Source organism: Aplidium turbinatum, chromosome 8 (assembly GCF_918807975.1).
Source record: "Aplidium turbinatum chromosome 8, kaAplTurb1.1, whole genome shotgun sequence".
NCBI lineage: Eukaryota > Metazoa > Chordata > Ascidiacea > Aplousobranchia > Polyclinidae > Aplidium > Aplidium turbinatum.
The window spans coordinates 8,587,100-8,606,261 of NC_137479.1; the positions used below are offsets into that span (position 1 = coordinate 8,587,100).

Consider the following 19,162-nt stretch of genomic DNA (forward strand, 5'->3'; position numbering starts at 1 on the left):
ATATCAGCGATTGAGAAATACAGTAGCCTATGTGGCAAAAAGTAGTTGTGAACAAAAAGCTACCCTTCCTCTGGCCGCTCCTCTCTGGCATCTCCGCCATATGAGATGTCAGAAAAACAATGATGAGCTGTATCTCATCTGTTTCTCATCCCTTCCTTCCAAACTTCCTCCAATGATCAGAAGAAAGAAGAACTAGTCGAGACTCTCTTTGCAACTGCCCCTCTCAGCCGTCCTCGATGGTAGGGACGACTGATTGCAGCGGTGGGTCTCACTAGTTCAGTACGGTCGTAGAAAATCTTTAAAAAATTCTAAACAGCCAAGGGCGTACCAACCCATCTTTGTCCCCCTCGCTCATCTGAAACGAGCCGATGCCGGAAGAGTGATTGCAGCGGGACATCTTTAACCGTCCCTATCCATTGTTCCACTCGCCCTGAGATGACATGATTGTAGCGGCCCATCCCAAGAATACTCTGGGGTCAGCGAAAGCTACCCTTCCTCTAGCCGCACCTCTCTGTAATCACCGCCAAATGAAATGTCAGACTGCAGTGACCCGTTTTCCACAAGCAGGTGCCCTTCTTCAAGCGGACAAGAAACACACACACAAACAAATTCAAATTAAAATCAATTATCGACCAAAACGTGCTAGTTCTCGGGCTTGACCCGCCACCTCCTAGTCTGCTCCAACATCAGCAAGAGGAAAGTCGATACAGGCAGATCAGCTTGAGGCAGCCAATAACCATCATTTTTACATCCACAGATTACCATCTACCGCGTTGGGTCCCTTCGGTCAGAGTAAGTCTCTCGCCTCCCTGGTAGGCATCTTCCATGTAAGTATGGTGTGCCTGCTGAGTGTTTGAGTGTGTGGACGGCTCCCGAAGCGGACGCATTAATGATGAGACAGGAAATAAATCCATTCTATATGGAAAGTTGTAAACCTGCAAGATATAGTGGTATCCATCTTGAACCCTGAGCGTTGCCGGAAAAAAAAATATGATGAGCTCAGCCTCATGGGCGAAACACGTATCTATCGCTGTCAATTCTTGCTACACTCGACTGCCGAGAAACACATGAGACAAATATCATATTGATGATGACAAACAGTTCTAAATGATTTTGTAAAACGTGTGATTGAAGCATTTTTACAGCAATAAAAAGATCCAGGATTAGGGGCTGGAAAGCACGTGAACCCCTGGATCAGCTACTATTTGTACAATTAGTTTGAACAACATTACTGCTGGAAATCAGGGATATCTAGAGAAGGGGATACGAAGGCTTTTATTACGTCTGACAATAGAAGGGATTCTTTTATCTTAAATAATCTCTGTTTATGGTACAATGACAATTGGCACATATAGTAATTTAATAAACTTTGTCATGACAACCTGCATTGCACTATTACAACCAGGTATGGATACTCAATGAATGCTCATAATCACTTGTTAATTCAACTACCCATATACTTGCTTTACACCTAGCCAACTGCAAAGGTTTTGTCAAAAAAAAACGGCTAAACTGGTAACCTTTCAACTGTCTTTTTAAACAAGTATTCTTTAAATATGTTCTACATAACGCTTGCAAACTGTCTTGTGTAGCTGAGTGTACCAGCTGAACTACAAAACTTTCTGAAATTTTAAAAAGAACCGCATGTTTAACGCGGTACCAACTACCACCCTTCTAGTGTCATGAGAATCAGTAATCGCTCTGAGCCTTCGTATCCCCTTCTTTAGATATCCTTGCTGGAAATAAGATTGAAAAGAGCCTTGCCTCACAATAGAACATTTAAATGGAATAGAATTATGCCAAGGGAAGGAAAATGCCGAAACAACGCAGCTAACGTCCTGGACGAACGATGATTCTTCGAGCAAACTGCAGATAAAGTTAACTTTTTGACGGACCGGCACAAAAGTTACCGCGGATCCTTGGTTATGAACTACTGGCATAAGTTATCGTAAAACAACATATCACAAAACTGCTAACGCCCTGAGTCGTCCTCTCGTCTGGGTAATGACTCAGCTCCTGGTATGCTAACATGCACTCTTCTGCTAAGCTGGTGATACCCATTGCACACGTTAATGTCAGACCTATCTCTGCTATGCACAAAAATAATATAATTGAAGACTTGAGTTGTAGAACTACTTAAGTCGCATTTCGTAGAAATTGAGTTGGCCCCAAAAATATGTTGGAGGATGGTCAATGCATGTCTCCTAACAAAATTTTATTTAAAAACGCGCTGGTGCTTGCATCGAAATAAAAGTTTAAACAACGTTGACAGAACTTTAATCTTTCTTTCTCAAAAGTGGTATTTTGGACAAGTAGCCTAGTTCTTCAATTAGTAATTGCTTAACGCATTTTCTATTATTTTGTATTGCACTCAAACAAACGCATATCAGTGGCAAAGACATCAACATTATTGCCACAAAGCTGACATGTTGTAGAATTGATCAAATTTGAAACCCAACAAAATACTTCGAACGTCGCAATCAGAGCGCAATGTTGTTTTCGGCAGAAGTGTAATATGCAAAGATGAGTAGTTTGCAGATTAGTGAAATGAAAGGTTTTTATCGCAGTTTTGCATCCACCGAACTTGTTCCTCCACATACAGATGATTATATTTCAAAACTTGGTATGAAGATGGATCTGCCTTCGCTATACAAGATTCCCACACAAAACAGTTGTGCTAACACTTTGTTTCGATCCAACATATATATAGGCATTTCGTGAAGGCTCGTCATTTTTTTCATTTGATTAACATATGCCTCACATTATTATATTAGAAGAACTCGACAATTGAGGCGAAAAATGCCATGTTCCTTGCATCCAACATGATTCGTAATTCGTATGGACAGGCATTGTTATAACACCACATTGTACAAACAACACAAAATATGTTTTTGAATGTTCAGACATTTTCTATCCGCAGTGCTTCTTCAGTTGATTCCACAAATGTCTGTTTGTACTTCTGTCGTAAATCCGGTAGATGGCGCCTTGCACACTTTGATTTCCGGCTTATCTGTCGATGGATAAGGGTAGACAGTTGGTCGACGTAAAGACGGTCTCTGTAAAATAAAATTTTCTGGTTTAATTGTAAAAATGCGCTTAAGTTCAGCAACTTTTTCCTACCGACAATTCAGTCATCGCAGTTTTTCTTTGGAAAATCGAGATCAAACTTTATTCATATCCTGTAAACGTAATATGTTCAAGTCGGCAACAACTGAAGACAGCAACTCAATATTAAAGTTTAACAATGTTGCTTTTATATTTCTGTTATGTGTTTTAGTTTATTTGCATTGAAACGGTGTACTTTGTTTTCGTTTTCCCAGGTCTTCTCTTTTGCTTTGTATTCATCCGCATGCTTTTGTTAATTGGCACTTCTCGTTTTGGGCTTACTTTGCAGGTTTCACACTATATCTTGGTTGTGCAATTTTATAATAAAACAGAATTTCAGTATGACTCTGATTGAATGAGCTAAGGGAACGTTCAAATATTACGTAACGCTTTTTTTCCGAATTTTTGACCCCCCCCTCCCCCATGTAACGCAAACGTAACGCATTTTTCAATCCCCCCCTCCCCCATGTAACGCTTTTTCACTACGAATTCAGCATAAAAAACTACCATTCTGTACTCGAAAGCGTTACGTAACGTTTTGCTTGAACCCCCTCCCCCCCGATGTGACGCTAACGTAACGCTTTGCATAAACCCCCCCCCTCCCCCTCGAAGGCGTTACGTAATATTTGAACGTTCCCTAAGAACACAACAGAGTTATTTGGCGACGAGGATGGGATGCTGAACGTTTAAACGAGAAACTTACAGTGGTACGCAGAAGTGTTCAGTTTTAGTCCCTACGAGTTTTACTCTCTACAAGTTTTAGTTTTTTTTTTAAATTATTTACAATATGGAAAAAGTCGTGGAATTAATGCAGTCGCAGCTGGAACACATGCGACAACAGATGCAACAGCAAGAAGAACAGGCACGACAACAAAGGCAGCAGCAAGAAGAACAGACGCGACAACAAAGACAGCAGCAAGAAGAACAGATGCGACAACAGATGCAACAGCAAGAACGTCATCATGAAGAACAACTGAAGGAGTTAATTTTAGCCCTCAAAATTCCATGCGAATCAGAAAACCAAAATCGGGTATCTCAAGCTATTCCTAAATTTTGTGAGTTTGATTCAACTTTAGAACTTTGGACTGATTATTGGTCACGTTTTTGCACATTCGTAAAAGCACAGTCCGTTCCTGATGATAAGAAGGCTCAAGTTTTCCTCACTAACCAGTCAGCCAGCATCTACAAGATGATCCTCAATCTGGCCGCACAGGAGTCTACAGCAAAGCCAATCAATGAACTTACAATGGAGGAAATTTCTAATTACATGAAGGCACGGTTCGACCCTAAGCGCTTCGTTATTCGTGAACGATTTCGCTTCTGGAGCAACTTGAAGCGGAAACCAGGTGAGACTGTTCCAGAATTGGGTGCACGAATAAGGCAAGCCGCTGCCACGTGCGACTTTTCTTCTATTACTAATCCTTTAGATGAAGCTTTGCGTACTTGTTTTATGTGCTCGGTAGGAAACGAAGCAGTTCTTAAAGCGCTCTTTAAAATTAAACCTGACGATCTTACTTTTTCACGTGCTCTTGAAATAGCCATAGAAACTGAAGACGCTGCCAAAGAGGCGAAGGAGACGATGTTTGGCACTGAACCGTCGGTGGTACATAAAGTTAAAGGCACCGATAGACGATATTTTTTCAAGAAAGATACAGTGGTCAGTGCTAATGCGAACAAGCATAGTAGATGTTATCGATGTGGTAATTCTAATCACCTTGCTAACAACTGCAGATTTAAAAATGCGATCTGTCATTTCTGTAAACTTACAGGGCATGTACAAACCGCATGTCGTAAAAAAGCCGCACAAGTTCATTCTTCTAAGGTCAACTGCATACAGGAGGTAAATACTGTTCATAATCCGTCGAGTAAAGTTCCTAAACTCAAGGTTCGAATTTTTATTAAGTCTTTTCCCGTCTTAATGGAACTTGATACAGTTACAGGAGGAAATTTCATCTCTTCTGAAGTTTGGTCGCAGCTAGGCAAACCTATCTTGCAGACTCCGCAGCTACGTTTTCAGTCGGCAAGTAAGCACTCGATGCCTATTATTGGATCTTTCACAGCCGAAGCGAGCTGCAACAAATCGGGAAAGACGACCACAGTTCAATTTATGGTATGTGAAATCCCTAACCTTAACTTATTAGGACGTGATGCTATTCAAGCACTAGATATTTCGATAGATAAGTTCTTTTCTTCATCTTTACATGCTATTCACCGTCACAACAATAGATTTTAACTTGCAAAAATCATGTTCCGAGTTATGTGATCAATACGAAGACTTATTTAAACCTGAGTTAGGTTGTCTTCAGGATTACGAATTAGAGATTAAGTTTAACTCTGATTGTAAACCAGTGTTTTCAAAGCCCAGACCAGTGCCTTTCGCCATTCAAGAAGACTTAGCTCTTGCCTATGACGCCGGCATAGAAAAAGGTATCTGGACACCTGTACAATTTTGTGACTGGGGAACTCCTGTAGTACCAGTTCGCAAGGCTTCTACCGAAGGTAAGAAATCCAAATTAAGGGTTTGTGGTGACTATTCTTCGACGGTTAATCCACAACTTAAAACCCACAGGCACCCTTTGCCTCTTCCAGAGGATTTAATGCATAAACTAGGGCGTGGCCACGGATTCACTAAGATTGACCTGGCAGATGCTTATAACCAGATTAGGTTAGGTCTAAAGAGTCGAAAAATATTGGTATTAAGTACCCATAGAGGGGTTTTACTGCAAAATGTTATGCCGTTTGGCATCTCTTCTGCCCCAGGCCATTTCCAACAAATAATGGATGATCTAACTAGTGACCTTCCAGGTGTAGCAGTCTACCTGGATGACATTTTGATAAGTGGAGCTACAGCGGAAGAGCATTTCCAGAACCTTAAACGACTACTCGATCGTTTATCTTCGAAAGGTCTTAGATGTAGGAAGGAAAAATGTAGATTTGCCCAGGCAAATGTCGAGTACTTAGGTCATGTTCTTTCTAAACAAGGGATTTCAAAGGGTCCTAAAGTCGATGCAGTACTGAACATGCCTGCTCCTTCCAATGCTGGTACCTTGCGTTCTTTTCTGGGGTCGGTTCAATTTTATTCTAAGTTAATGCCGCCAGAATTTTCTACGGTAGCGCAACCGTTATATCATTTAACCAAGAGTGGTGTTCCTTGGAGCTGGGAACACAAAGAAAAGTGCGCTTTTGCAAAATTAAAAACGTTTCTTTCCGCAGAAGATGTTCTCGTACACTTTAACCCGTTGCTTCCTTTAGGAATTGCGTGCGACGCATCAAGCGTGGGCATTGGCGCCACACTGTTTCACCGCTCCCCGGACGGAAGCGAGAGGCCAATAGCCAATGTGTCGAAAATCTTGACAAAGGCTCAAAAAAAACTACAGCCAAATTCAAAAGGAGGCTTTGTCCATCATCTTCGCTTTGAAGAAATTCTGCCAATACCTCTACGGTAGGAATTTTATTTTGGTAACGGATCATAAGCCTTTGCTTTCACTTTTTGGTCCAGATAAACCTACCCCTTCGCTGGCGGCTAACCGGTTAGCACGCTGGGCGTTGTTTTTGAGTCAATTTAGTTATACTATAGAGCATCGCAAAACAACGCATCACCAAAATGCTGACGCCTTGAGCCGTCTTCCGTCCAACGATGACACAATTTTTGATGGGGAGGAAAGTGCAGATGATGTTGATATTGTCTGCGCAATTGATACGTTGGATTCGCAGGTTAGTCATTCCGATTCTTCTACTTTGCGCAAGGAAACTTCCAAGGATCCAGTCTTGTCTAAAATCATTCGCTTTACACAAGAAGGATGGCCTGCGAAATCAAATTCTAACGATCCAATCGAACAGTTTAGAAGAGTTGCTGATTCTCTAACAACATGTTATGGTTGTTTATTATATGGTTCTAGAGTAGTTATTCCGTTTAAACTCCGCAATGATATTCTTTCTCTTTTACACGAAGGTCATTTCGGCATGCAGCGAATGAAACAACTGGCCAGGACAGCAGTCTACTGGCCCAATATCGATGCGGACATTGTCGACCTCTGCCGAACATGTACTACATGTGGTGAGCATCAAGCTGCACCAAGCAAGGCTCCTATCCACCCATGGATAGCTCCAGAGAAGCCTTGGAGTCGAATTCATGTCGATCACGCTATTAATTTTTTAGGTTCTAATTGGCTTATTGTTACCGATGCTTATAGTAAGTATCTTTCTATTCATCCAACTTCTTCCGTATCGACGTCTGTTACTATTGATCCTTTAGAGCAGGATTTTGCCCATTTTGGATACCCCCACTCCATTGTCTCAGACAATGCGACTACGTTTTCTTCAGAAGAATTTAAGAATTATTGTAAAGCTAGGGGAATAACACACATCACTGGAGCACCATACCATCCAGCTACGAATGGTGCTGCCGAGCGTTTGGTGCGCACTTTCAAGCAGGCGTTGAGAAAATCGTCGTTACCGCCTAAAAGTGCGACCACTCAATTCTTGATGCAGTTTCGCCGTACGCCTAATGCCAGTGGTTACTCTCCCAGTGAGGTATTAAACCACCGACAACTACGTACTAAATTAAATATTTTACTTCCTTCCTCAGCTCAGATCACGAAACCGTCGACGAGTCCTTCGCCTCGGAAACAAAACCGGAAAACAATTAACTTCGATGTTGGTGATCCTTGTTATGCTTTATACTTTGGTCCCAGGCAAAGCCGAAGCCCTCGTTGGGTTCCTGCCGTCGTGGTGAAGCGACACGGAAGTCGTAGTTTGCAGGTTCGAGTGGACCCTCGAGGTCCAATATGGAGACGCCATATCAACCAGCTACGTCCGCGTTACATCTCGCCGGTAGACGGGGACCCAGGGGAGACTACTTTCACGTCGTCATCGGAAGCTGACGAGTTTTCAGTTCCATCGACGCCGATTGCGACCAAGGATTCATCGACGCCGATTGCGACCGAGGATTCATCGACGCCGACAGCGACCGAGGATCCATCATCGTCATCGCACCAAGAACAAACATCAAGGCGATCAAAGAGAAGACGCCAACCACCCCTTCGTTATGGGTGGTCATAAAAATTATTGGGGAGGTGTTATGTATTTTAGTTTATTTGCATTGAAACGATGTACTTTGTTTTCGTTTCCCCAGGTCTTCTCTTTTGCTTTGTATTCATCCGCATGCTTTTGTTAATTGGCACTTCTCGTTTTGGGCTTACTTTGCAGGTTTCACACTATATCTTGGTTGTGCAATTTTATAATAAAACAGAATTCCAGTGACTCTGATTGAATGAGCTAAGAACACAACAATTTCTACATACTAAAGATGTGTTGTGTCATGGTGTAGGGATATACTGTACGTAGTTCAACAGTACGCAAAACTTGTTCGTGATGATTGAGATTTAGCCTATGTGCTAGGCTTCCTAAACGCTTGTTTTCAATCCGTTTTACTCTTTGTCTTAAATCTTCTAACATTGAGTTTTCAATACATTATTTCTCAATATTTTACTTATGTATTGAATTTCTATCAGAATCTTTTTTTAAACGGAATAAAATTAAACATCAATTTCGATTACTTTCCTTGTAAACACTTAGTGTCAACCTTCAAAGCATGGTAGAAGCAGAATGATGTTGAAGCAGTTATTTTTTTACCTTTGACTGTGGTTTAATGCATGATTGAGTCATTTCGCTTCGATGAATAGCTTTGCTGAGACTATCAGAAGATTCTTTATCCCACGGGTACTGGAAATTTGAAATACAAAGTAATAATATTAAAAAAAACATTAAAATCTACTATAAAACGTAGTAAAATATTTTATGTTAAAAGAAATTTAGTTTGTGGAAAGGAAATTTGTGATGAAATTTCCTCCGTGGCAATTGAAAAGACGTTGTTCCTACACCTCTCGTCAAAAGGATCACGCCGTCCATTGGCAAGACGCATAATAACCTTTTTAAAAATGGACACAAAAGTGATTCGTTTGGATTCTTGTCAACTCTATAAAAGTTTTCAAACACTATGCATAACCTTAGTTACGTCAAAAAAATGTCATAAATGTTTTTACTTCAGAGTTAAAATCCTTGATATGCATACATTGTAAGACATAGAGTTAACAGTGCCCACTGCCCAGGTGATACAGAAAAAGCATAAGCCTGGAAACGACCAATGAAAGTTAATTTTGTTTAGGAAGCAAAATATCTGCAAACTCCCATAGATAACATACTGTAGGTAGCATAAGACGAAAAGACATTTTTTCCACAAAATTGTTCTTCAAGTTATAACAACCAAAGCCACGCATACGTTGAAGCATATAAACAAATAAACAATAACTGACGATAAGATGGGGGAGATAATTTTAATTTCAACTTTAGTCCTGATTTTATAATGCAACAGTACATTCTAAGACCTCTAGTATATTTTTCCCACAACAAACGTCGGATTTTTCATAGAAATATTTACCTGGAAGGTATTTTAAAAACTACAGACATTAGATCATGTTGTATGTTGTAACATAAAATTATTTTTAGACATGACAAGGTCCGATGTTGGTCATGCCCAGGAGTAGGCCTGATGTATGTAAATTAGTGATGGTTGCGATTATTGCTAAAGTTAGTGATGGCAATCGCCTACTTGTAATCATAAAACAAGCCACATGTGCATCTATGGATACAAGGTCAAGTTAGTCTTTACCCATAGCTGGCTGGGCTGTGAATGTAGGGTCAAGCTGGCTGGTCTTACTCAAGTGTACAGGCTAACCAATTGCCTTGAAGTCAAAGCTCTCCATATTTAGCTTGGGGATTAAAAACAATCGTGGGAATGCGGTAGGTTTTAAGAAACGCAGTTAATTCATGAATGTTGCTTCGAGTGGATTGTGAGGGGATTTACGGAAATACCTCCTGAAAGATCACTTCACAGTATTGGCGCATTGTCTAGTGTCCTTTTAATAGAGCTTTCTTTGCAACCACCTCTCATCGACCACCATCTATTAGCTCTACAACGTTTTTACACTCAATATTGCCGTAGAAGCATCTTGAAAAGCAGTTGTCAGCCTGAGGTTTTGACTGCAAAAGAATAGTAACCAAGGCAATTCGATCTCCGTGATTAAACTGAAACCAGCAGCTAAAATAGGGTACCCGGTCAATTGGTCGACAGACATTTGGTCGACAGTCATTTGGTCGACAGACATTTGGTCGACAGGACGTTTGGTCGACAGACATTTGGTCGACAAGACATTTGGTCGACAGGACATTTGGTCGACAGACATTTGGTCGACAGGACGTTTGGTCGACAGACATTTGGTCGACAAGACATTTGGTCGACAAGACATTTGGTCGACAGGACATTTGGTCGACAGACATTTGGTCGACAGGACGTTTGGTCGACAGACATTTGGTCGACAGGACATTTGGTCGACAGACATTTGGTCGACAGGACGTTTGGTCGACAGACATTTGGTCGACAGAACATTTGGTCGACAGGACGTTAGGTCGACAAGACATTTGGTGGAGTGGACAATTGGTCGACAGGACATTTGGTTGACAGAACGAATCATTTTATTGACCATTATATTACCTGGTATGTGTGTTTATTGAAAAGGGGTCTGGTTTGATTTTTAGATGGTCTAAAACGCTTTTTCTGGCATTTTCTGGACGAAAAACAACCATTGTAATCGGCTGGCATTTGCTTGGTTTTGTGCGCAATAAGCACTATACAAAATATTTTTAAAAAGAACTCTGTAATTTACCAAGTATAAGCCGCACTCGTGTATAATACGCACGCCTATTTTAGCCCTAAAATATTTGGAAAAAAGAAGTTTTTGTACATAATACGCATCATGATTTTAATCGAAAGAAAAGGCAGAGAGACTGAGAGAGCCTATAGAGCAGAGGTGACGAACCTGCGGCCCGTCAAATTTTGTGCGGCCTGCAAAACAATTTGACAATCTCAAATGGTCATCTATTTTCGGCAGCACGTATCTATGCGAACGGTTCTTTTTTAAAATGCACTTTACAAAAAGTCGTTGCAGGTCGAGGCTGACAGATGAAAATCTTAATATGCAGTTGAGAGTTGCCACATCGTCTGATCGACCTAATATTGAACGCTTAGTCAAGCAAAAAACTTTCCGAAAATCGCACTAAGCAAAAAAATTCAATGTTATTTTTAAATATTTTATACTTCAATGCTGCATTAGATAGCTTGAGCTGTATGAATCGCATGGAGAATAATAATAATAATAATAATGTTATGGTTTTATTTATTGTCGCTCTACAACAGCTAAGGTCTTTTAGCGACAGGGCTCATTTTTAATTTGTATCAGGTTTACGATGTTATCACATTATTACCCGACTCATTCTCACTGCGCTATGCAGGATAGAACACAATCGGTACCGTTTTTAAAGTCTTCGGTTTGACCCGACCTGGAATCGATCTCAGATCTACCAGCACCAGAGCCGAAGGCGAAACCACTCGGCCACTGAGCTGGTTCGCATGGAGAATGACGCAACGCTGTCAGGAAAGCGTATTTAACAGCGGCCAATCACGAGGTCATGGAAAACGCGTAAGGCAAAATGCGAAACACAAGGTACAAACTTAAAGGGCAAGTTCTCAAATAATATAAAAGTTTAAAAGCACGTTTCCAATATTACACTAGACCAGTGGTTCCCAACCTGGGGTTCGCGACCCCCAAGGGGGTCGCAGAGCATTTTATAGGGATCGCGAAGTTGTTGCTCATGCAACAACAAAAGTGAATGTAAGTAGGACGAGGTAGGCTACCGGTCCGCTAGTAGTATGTGCCAGGCTACGTTTACATGACGTTTCATTGCGCCCGAAATGAAAATTTTCCGTTTCGGTTTGTCTGCCAGACTTGTAGTCTGTTTGCATGCGATGACCGAAATGAGATTCGTGGCGGTCTGGATTTCATATCGGTAGTTTCAACAGAAATGAAACCGAAATGAAGCGGTTGCGGGTGATGTAAACACACCGCAATGAGATCCTAGCAACGAGATTAGCCCTAGTGGTAGTAGTTTGTGGTCTGTTTAAGTATTTATTTGTAGTGTAGGAGGAAGAGAGAACTTGAACATTACATCAGTGCAATAGCTTTGTGTTTTTGAAATCATAATGATAGATATTTTCAATTGGGACTGGAATGGTGGTTGTTTAATTTAAGTGAGCAATTAGCAATTGGGAACCAGCAATACAAAGTCACTCTCTCAATTTTACTGGGAAATGTATGATTCATACCCACAGATTTCTATGCTGGCTTTTCAAGTATTACTGCCCTTTGCTACGACGTATCTAAGTGAGAGTGGTTTTTCAGCTCTTCTGCATATGAAAACGAAGGAAAGAAATAGATTGGATGTGGAAGACGACATGAGACTGGCTCTGTCTAGCACGCAACCTCGAATTTCACGGTTAGCTGCGGACCTACAAGGTCATCACATTGATTTGTCAATAAATGCAAGAAAAACATTTTTAAAGCTGCCGTTTGTTGTATTATTTGTTAATAGTATACTTGTATTAAGGAAAGAATATAAGTGGGGGTCGCGGTATCTACGAACATTTTTAAAGGGGTCACCAAGACAAAAAGGTTGGGAACCACTGCACTAGACGGGTGATAATTATTTTAATTAATTTCTATCACCCGTCTGTGCAACGCATCTGTCTGAGTAAACAATTCAGCGTTGATGTTTGATCAACGCTGGACAGACGCAAACAAAAGAGGTTCGTCTGATAACTGAAGTAACCGGAATTCTTTGAAGTTAATTGCGTTTATTACATCATAATAACACTACCATTTGATGCGTTGATTGTTACTTCAGGTTGAAAAGTATAATAAAAACTCAAGCAGAAAATCTGCCATTTCTTCTTTGATTCAACATCTGGCCACGTGGAATCACGGTATATGATTCAGTATTCAGCTGGGATTCGGCATATTAACAAGTTCAACCTTTAAATAGTGTCTGAAATGGAATTCGCTACAAGCATAAGAGGTGGGCGAAAGCTAATTTTCGATGGTTTTGTGTATTCGATTGACAGAATACGTGATGAGAAAGTGTACTGGAAGTGCGAGGAGCGAAAAATATGTTCCGGCAGGACGACGACAGTTGGCTACGTAATCTGCAATGGACCATCTCAACATACACATGCAGGCGATCCTAGCCGTGTCGCCGCTCTAACAACGATTACTGCCATAAAAGAACGAGCCGTGAACTCCGAAGAAGCCACCAGTACGTTAGTGCAGAACTGTACAGAGAACTTTCCGCTTGCCGCTGCAGGTTCTCTACCGAATAAAGAAGCATTAGCGCGGATGGTGAGACGGAAACGAAAGGCCCCAGACGGAGACGATGTTCCATACGAGTTATCCAAAACAACCAGAGGAGATGATTTTTTGGCACTTCACGACGAGGATCTGGACTTGTACATTTTTACAACTCATCGGAATTTGGACCTTCTGGAGAGAAATACGCATTGGTTCTGCGACGGTACTTTTGACAGTGCGCCAAACAATTACCAATTGTACACCATTCATGCTCTAATAGTTGGTTCGCGGACTGTGCCTCTCGTGTATTGTATTTGTCGGAATAAGGACCGTGATACATATCGCCGCATTTTCGATTACTTGAAAAATCGAAGGGCCACTTTAGCACCCATATCAGTCCTTTTAGATTTTGAAGTGGCTGCCTGCCAGGCATTGAGAACCGCGTTTCCAACCGCGGACATTCAAGGATGTTTGTTTCATTTTGGACAGTGTCTTTGGCGTAAGATTCAAGGTCTAGGTCTCAAAGCCTGGTACGTGGAAGACCCGAGTCATTCATTTACAATTAAAATGTTTCAGTCTCTGGCATTTGTGGCACCGGCCGATGTGGTTGTCGCTTTCGAAGCAATGATAAATTCGCTGGACGACGATTCTGATGCAGTGCTGGAAGAGTTTCTGGTCTACTTTGAGACTACTTGGATCGGCATCATGCAACGGGGACGGCGACGAAGTCCGTTGTTCGAACATGCCCTCTGGAATGTCAACGAGAGAGTAGTGGACGATCTTCCGCGAACGAACAACTCCATCGAGGGGTGGCACCATGCTTTTGCAAAGCGCGTAGGAGTCACCCATCCGACAATTCGACGCTTAATAGTCAAAATCATTAAAGAACAGGACCAGAATGAACTCGTACTAGAGCAACTAGTAGCCGGTATCCGCCCTGTTCCCATGAATAAACGTTACAAGATCGTTAACGACCGACTGAAAAACATTGTTGCTAACATTGATGTGTATAATGACCATGTTGCTTACTTACGTGCTGTCGCGCACAACTTGTGATTATGTATAAGTAGAAGGTATTAATGTATCGTATTGTCTTATGTATAACTAGAAGGTATTAATGTATCGTATTGTCTTCGTTCATTACAAAATCTTCACTCGTTCATTACAAAATGTTCATTCGTTCATTACAAAATGTTCATCGTTCATTACAAAATGTTCATTCGTTTTGTTCAACGTCGACCAAATGTCCTGTCGACTAAATGTCCTGTCGACCAAATGTCTGTCGACCAAATGTCTGTCGACCAAATGTCTGTCGACCAAATGTCTGTCGACCAAATGTCTGTCGACCAAATGTCTGTCGACCAAATGTCTGTCGACCAAATGTCTGTCGACCAAATGTCTGTCGACCAAATGTCTGTCGACCAAATGTCTGTCGACCAAATGTCTGTCGACCAAATGTCCTGTCGACCAAATGTCTTGTCGACCAAATGTCTTGTCGACCAAATGTCCTGTCGACCAAATGTCTTGTCGACCAAATGTCATGTCGACCAAATGTCTGTCGACCAAATGTCTGTCGACCAAACGTCCTGTCGACCAAATGTCTGTCGACCAAATGACTGTCGACCAAATGTCTTTCGACCAATCGACCGGCCACCTAAAATAGACAGCAAGATGAAAAGGGGTTGAACCGAGAATTTTAGAATTGGAGCTTAAATCGAAAATGCAAAGTAACTTTTGCAGATAGAAGCCAAAGACGTTTTATCAGATATCATTACAAAACAAGCTAAACACGACTTCATTTTTTTAAATTAGTTTTTAGAGATAGACTTTGGTCATTTTATGGCGGCTATAACCAGTTTTACACAAACTGTGTATGTTTATGTCACGCTTCTGCGGATACGCGTAGTCATGCGCATAAAGTACAATGACCACTTTACCGTATTTTACGATAAAGCAAAGATCAGAAAAACTGTTTGTGGCTGTCTTGCAAATTTTTTAAAGTGTTTTAGTGCAGCCGCCAACAATATTTGAACTTTAAATGTCATAAATAAAAATTGATGTCCATACAAAACAAGGCAATTTGAAGCAAAAAGCAATTTTCAGTGTAGGGAGAGGGATGTGGACGAAGACTTCAAAATCTTTTATCAAGGGTCTCAGAATACATACTGTTGTATCCTAAAATCAAGACTAAAGTTGAATTAACTCCTTCCCCCTACGCGACAACAAAACTTAAGGTTATATGTAGCCCAAACTAAAAATCAAAATATCAACTTACGTTTGTGACGACGTCATCAAGGGTTTGATTTGCCATTTCTGGTGGTAACGTAACGATAAAGTCGCTTAAAGCAATTTCCTGCATAGACTTTTCCCCACTGTTTTGTCTAAAAAAGAAATTATCGAGTTACCCGCCTGTATGACACCGATTACAACTATGCCGATGTGTGCATTTTTATTAGAGTAAGTTTCATTTCTTACTTTAAGCTTTTGATCCCCATCATCTGTTGAAGTGGTTCGAGTATGCTCATAGGCGAAGAAAAACACTCGGTCAATGATAGCTTTGGATAGTAGACAATATAACCCAAGCACATTTCTTGCGTGGTGCCAAAACCGCCCTTGAATAAAAACAATACCCCATGCAGACTACAAGTTCTCGATGGTTTATCGTCCCTGCAGTGCTCAATAAATGATCTTGCGAGTTAAAGTATTTTATAAAAGTGATATCTGATGAAAGGCTTTCATGGCAATTAAAATTATCATGGAACTAACATTTGGATACTACAAACAAATCTAATATTTATTGCTTTGCTCAGGCATGAATATTTCGTTCAACATAATGACTGGACATTGGACAATTAAAAATATTTAGTCATTGCTTTATATTGCTCAAACATTGGGCGACTTGACATTATTCTACCACGAAAAAAGTCATTGAATAAACTCTGAGCTTTATTCACAGGGTTAATGGATTTTAAGCACCTTTTTGAAAATTGTTAGTAACTGAAGATGATAAAAAAAAATCTAAGGCACACTAGCACCCGAGGCGTAGCCTAAGCGGCTAACAAACGCAAATCTACGAGTTAGATAAAAGTGAAAGTGTTTTTAAAAAAAAAAAAATTATTAAAAACTAATTTGAATGGTTTTAGGGAACGTTCAAATATTACGTAACGCTTTTTTTCCGAATTTTTGACCCCCCCCCCCTCCCCCATGTAACGCAAACGTAACGCTTTTTTCAATCCTCCCCTCCCCCATGTAACGCTTTTTCACAACAAATTCAGCACAAAAAACTACCATTCTGTACTCGAAAGCGTTACGTAACGTTTTGCTTGAAGCCCCTCCCCCCCGATGTGACGCTAACGTAACGCTTTGCATAAACCCCCCCTCCCCCTCGAAGGCGTTACGTAATATTTGAACGTTCCCTTATTGGGCTACATAGTATAATCATGCAGCTCTACTTTCATACTGCAACAACAGATTTTGACCTCTCACTGGTCAAGCTATTTTCGCAATTTTATTCCTCCAGGGTGGCGGACAAACTAGGCCTCATGTGACATGATGAGACAATATCAAATCTAGAAAAAAGTTTGGAGACACTCTAGTTGTATAAAAGCAAAAGTGTTTAGAAAAACTTTAACAATGAAAAGGTTGAATTCCGAAGAATTAACCAGATTGTTAGGGGCTCTGGAACCTGAAAAAAAATAGCCGTATCTTTTAAATTCCAACTTTAGCAATAGAGAGTATGTCAGGTTCAGAAACTTGCATAATTTATTGATAAAGCTTTCGCCACCGTAATAGCGGCTTCTTCAATATCTTATTCAAATATTTAATTTTCTATCTGAATAAGATATTTGAATAGATATTAGAATATGTTTTATTTGAATAAGATATTGAAGGAGCCGTCTTTACGGTGCGAAAGCTTGATTAAGTTTTCGAACCTGACTGGTTTTGTTTACTTATTATGTTTAATTGTTCGGTTGCATCCTAAATGAAGGATTCTTGTATAACTTTTCATCCTCAATAACATTGAGAAACCACGACAGAGATTGAGAGACATCAGGATTATTTTCTTTAATTATAAAGAATATGTGTATTGATATAACGATATACAAATTGTATATAATATGGGTTGCTTCCAAAATAATGCAATGAAGAAAACAAATTCATACCAAAGTAGCATTGGACCTATTTATGCTTGAATAATCGCAGACTACTTGCAAAGAATCTCCTTTTTTGAAGACAACTTCCGGTGACACAGCAAAAGTATGGTGGAACGTAAATTGAAAATTGTCATCTTTAGCTAAGGATGGAAGTTCCTTTCCGTTTCTGAAAACAATGAAATCATTCAGTGTTTATCGTCTATGTGACGCTCACTTAGACTTGTAAATCATACAGTGTACGCCCCAGACAACAAATCAGTCATTTTTACATTGATTCAACGTCTGCAGTCGTTGAACCAATGCAAAAATGACTGATTTGCTTCTGGGTTGGCCGCGTAAGTGTTAAAGCCACCTCGGCGCGCGGAAATTTGACTTTGCTAATCCTGCCGCGCAGGTAACGCAAAGACAAAATCTAAGGATCAAACCAAAACAGTAAAAAATATTGTTTTCAATTGACATGGTTAAATAAACTTGTCTAGCTTGAAGTGACTGTGTGCAGATGGGGCCTGGCTCCCTCACCGGGATGCGAGTGTGGAGCCACAGACCAGACAGTACATCATGTCGTCCATGACTGCCCAATCCATCAACCACCACATGGAACGCTTGGACTGAAGGCCCTGGATGACGAGACTGTCAAGTGGCTGATGACATCATGCCCAAACATATAGTCCGGAAGAACAGCTCATACGACGAAGAGAAGACTGTGAAAAGGAATATTACTGTAGAAAGGCTGATTAAACAAATTTATTACAGGCTTGCAGAGTTTTAAAAACTAGACAGAAAAGCAATCATCAAGAAAGTGTTGCCAAATTTTGAAGAATGTAAACCCTTTTGTATAGGGACAGTGTTATATCGGCACGACTTGCTTCACTAATTTTTCTTGCAATGTTGACACCTGGAAGTTTAACGTGAAAATCGTAATTCGGCAAAACTGCAAAAACAGATTCTTCGCTTCTTCATAATTGCTGCATTCTCATCTTCTTCGCCACTGCAGGGGTCGAGGGGCTTCGCCTTTTATCACTCCTGACCAGTCGCGGTGACTCGGGCTAGATGATTGGGCAGGTGTCAAGTAACCATTCAACTGATTGGTCATTCAGTTCACGCAGACCACGCACACCATTTGACGTATGGTAGATGGCGCAGTTACAGATGGTGTGATCTGCGGTTTGTTCCTCCTTGCCACACTCACAGCTCGCTGATGGAGCCATCCTCTATTTGTACACGTTGGAGTGTAATAGTCCGATGACAGTGTAGTGTAAAGGCATAATACATGTTATGCCCTGAGACGCTGCGCAATGGTAATTACGCAGCACTGTGCGCGTACCTGCCGTTGGGCGACGCAAGGACTGCTACGTGAGCGATGACTGAGGTTTTTGTGGTCATTCGAGACTAACACAACATGGTGTCAGAAGTGAGATAAAATGTCGCATCAGATAATGTTACCAGATGCGTTTAACTGGCAACATAACGAGTGGGGCCAGTGGATTAAAAGATTCGAACGATATAGGCAAGCATCCCAATTAGCGTCGAAACCTGAAAAAGTGCAAGTCAACTCTCTAGTCTATTTGCTAGGAAGCAAAGGCGAGGATGTGTTTTCTTCATTTAAGTTATCAGAGGCCGATTCGATCAACTACGACGTAGTCAAGGAACGCTTCAACAACCATT

General features: G+C 40.8%; 1 protein-coding gene across 1 annotated transcript in view; it reads right to left on the reverse strand.

Annotated features, from left to right (window-relative positions):
• Positions 1 to 2,262: 2,262 nt before the first annotated feature.
• LOC145776023 (DBH-like monooxygenase protein 1) overlaps positions 2,263 to 19,162 on the reverse strand; it is a 78,141-nt gene continuing 61,241 nt past the window's right edge. The window contains exons 10-14 of the mRNA XM_082587433.1: positions 17,507 to 17,663; positions 15,819 to 15,955; positions 15,619 to 15,724; positions 8,740 to 8,829; positions 2,263 to 3,056 (exon numbers count right to left, since the gene is read on the reverse strand). Of these exons, the coding sequence (XP_082443559.1) occupies positions 2,928 to 3,056; positions 8,740 to 8,829; positions 15,619 to 15,724; positions 15,819 to 15,955; positions 17,507 to 17,663 (619 nt within the window). The 3' untranslated portion in view covers positions 2,263 to 2,927. The remainder of the gene's footprint in view (positions 3,057 to 8,739; positions 8,830 to 15,618; positions 15,725 to 15,818; positions 15,956 to 17,506; positions 17,664 to 19,162) is intronic.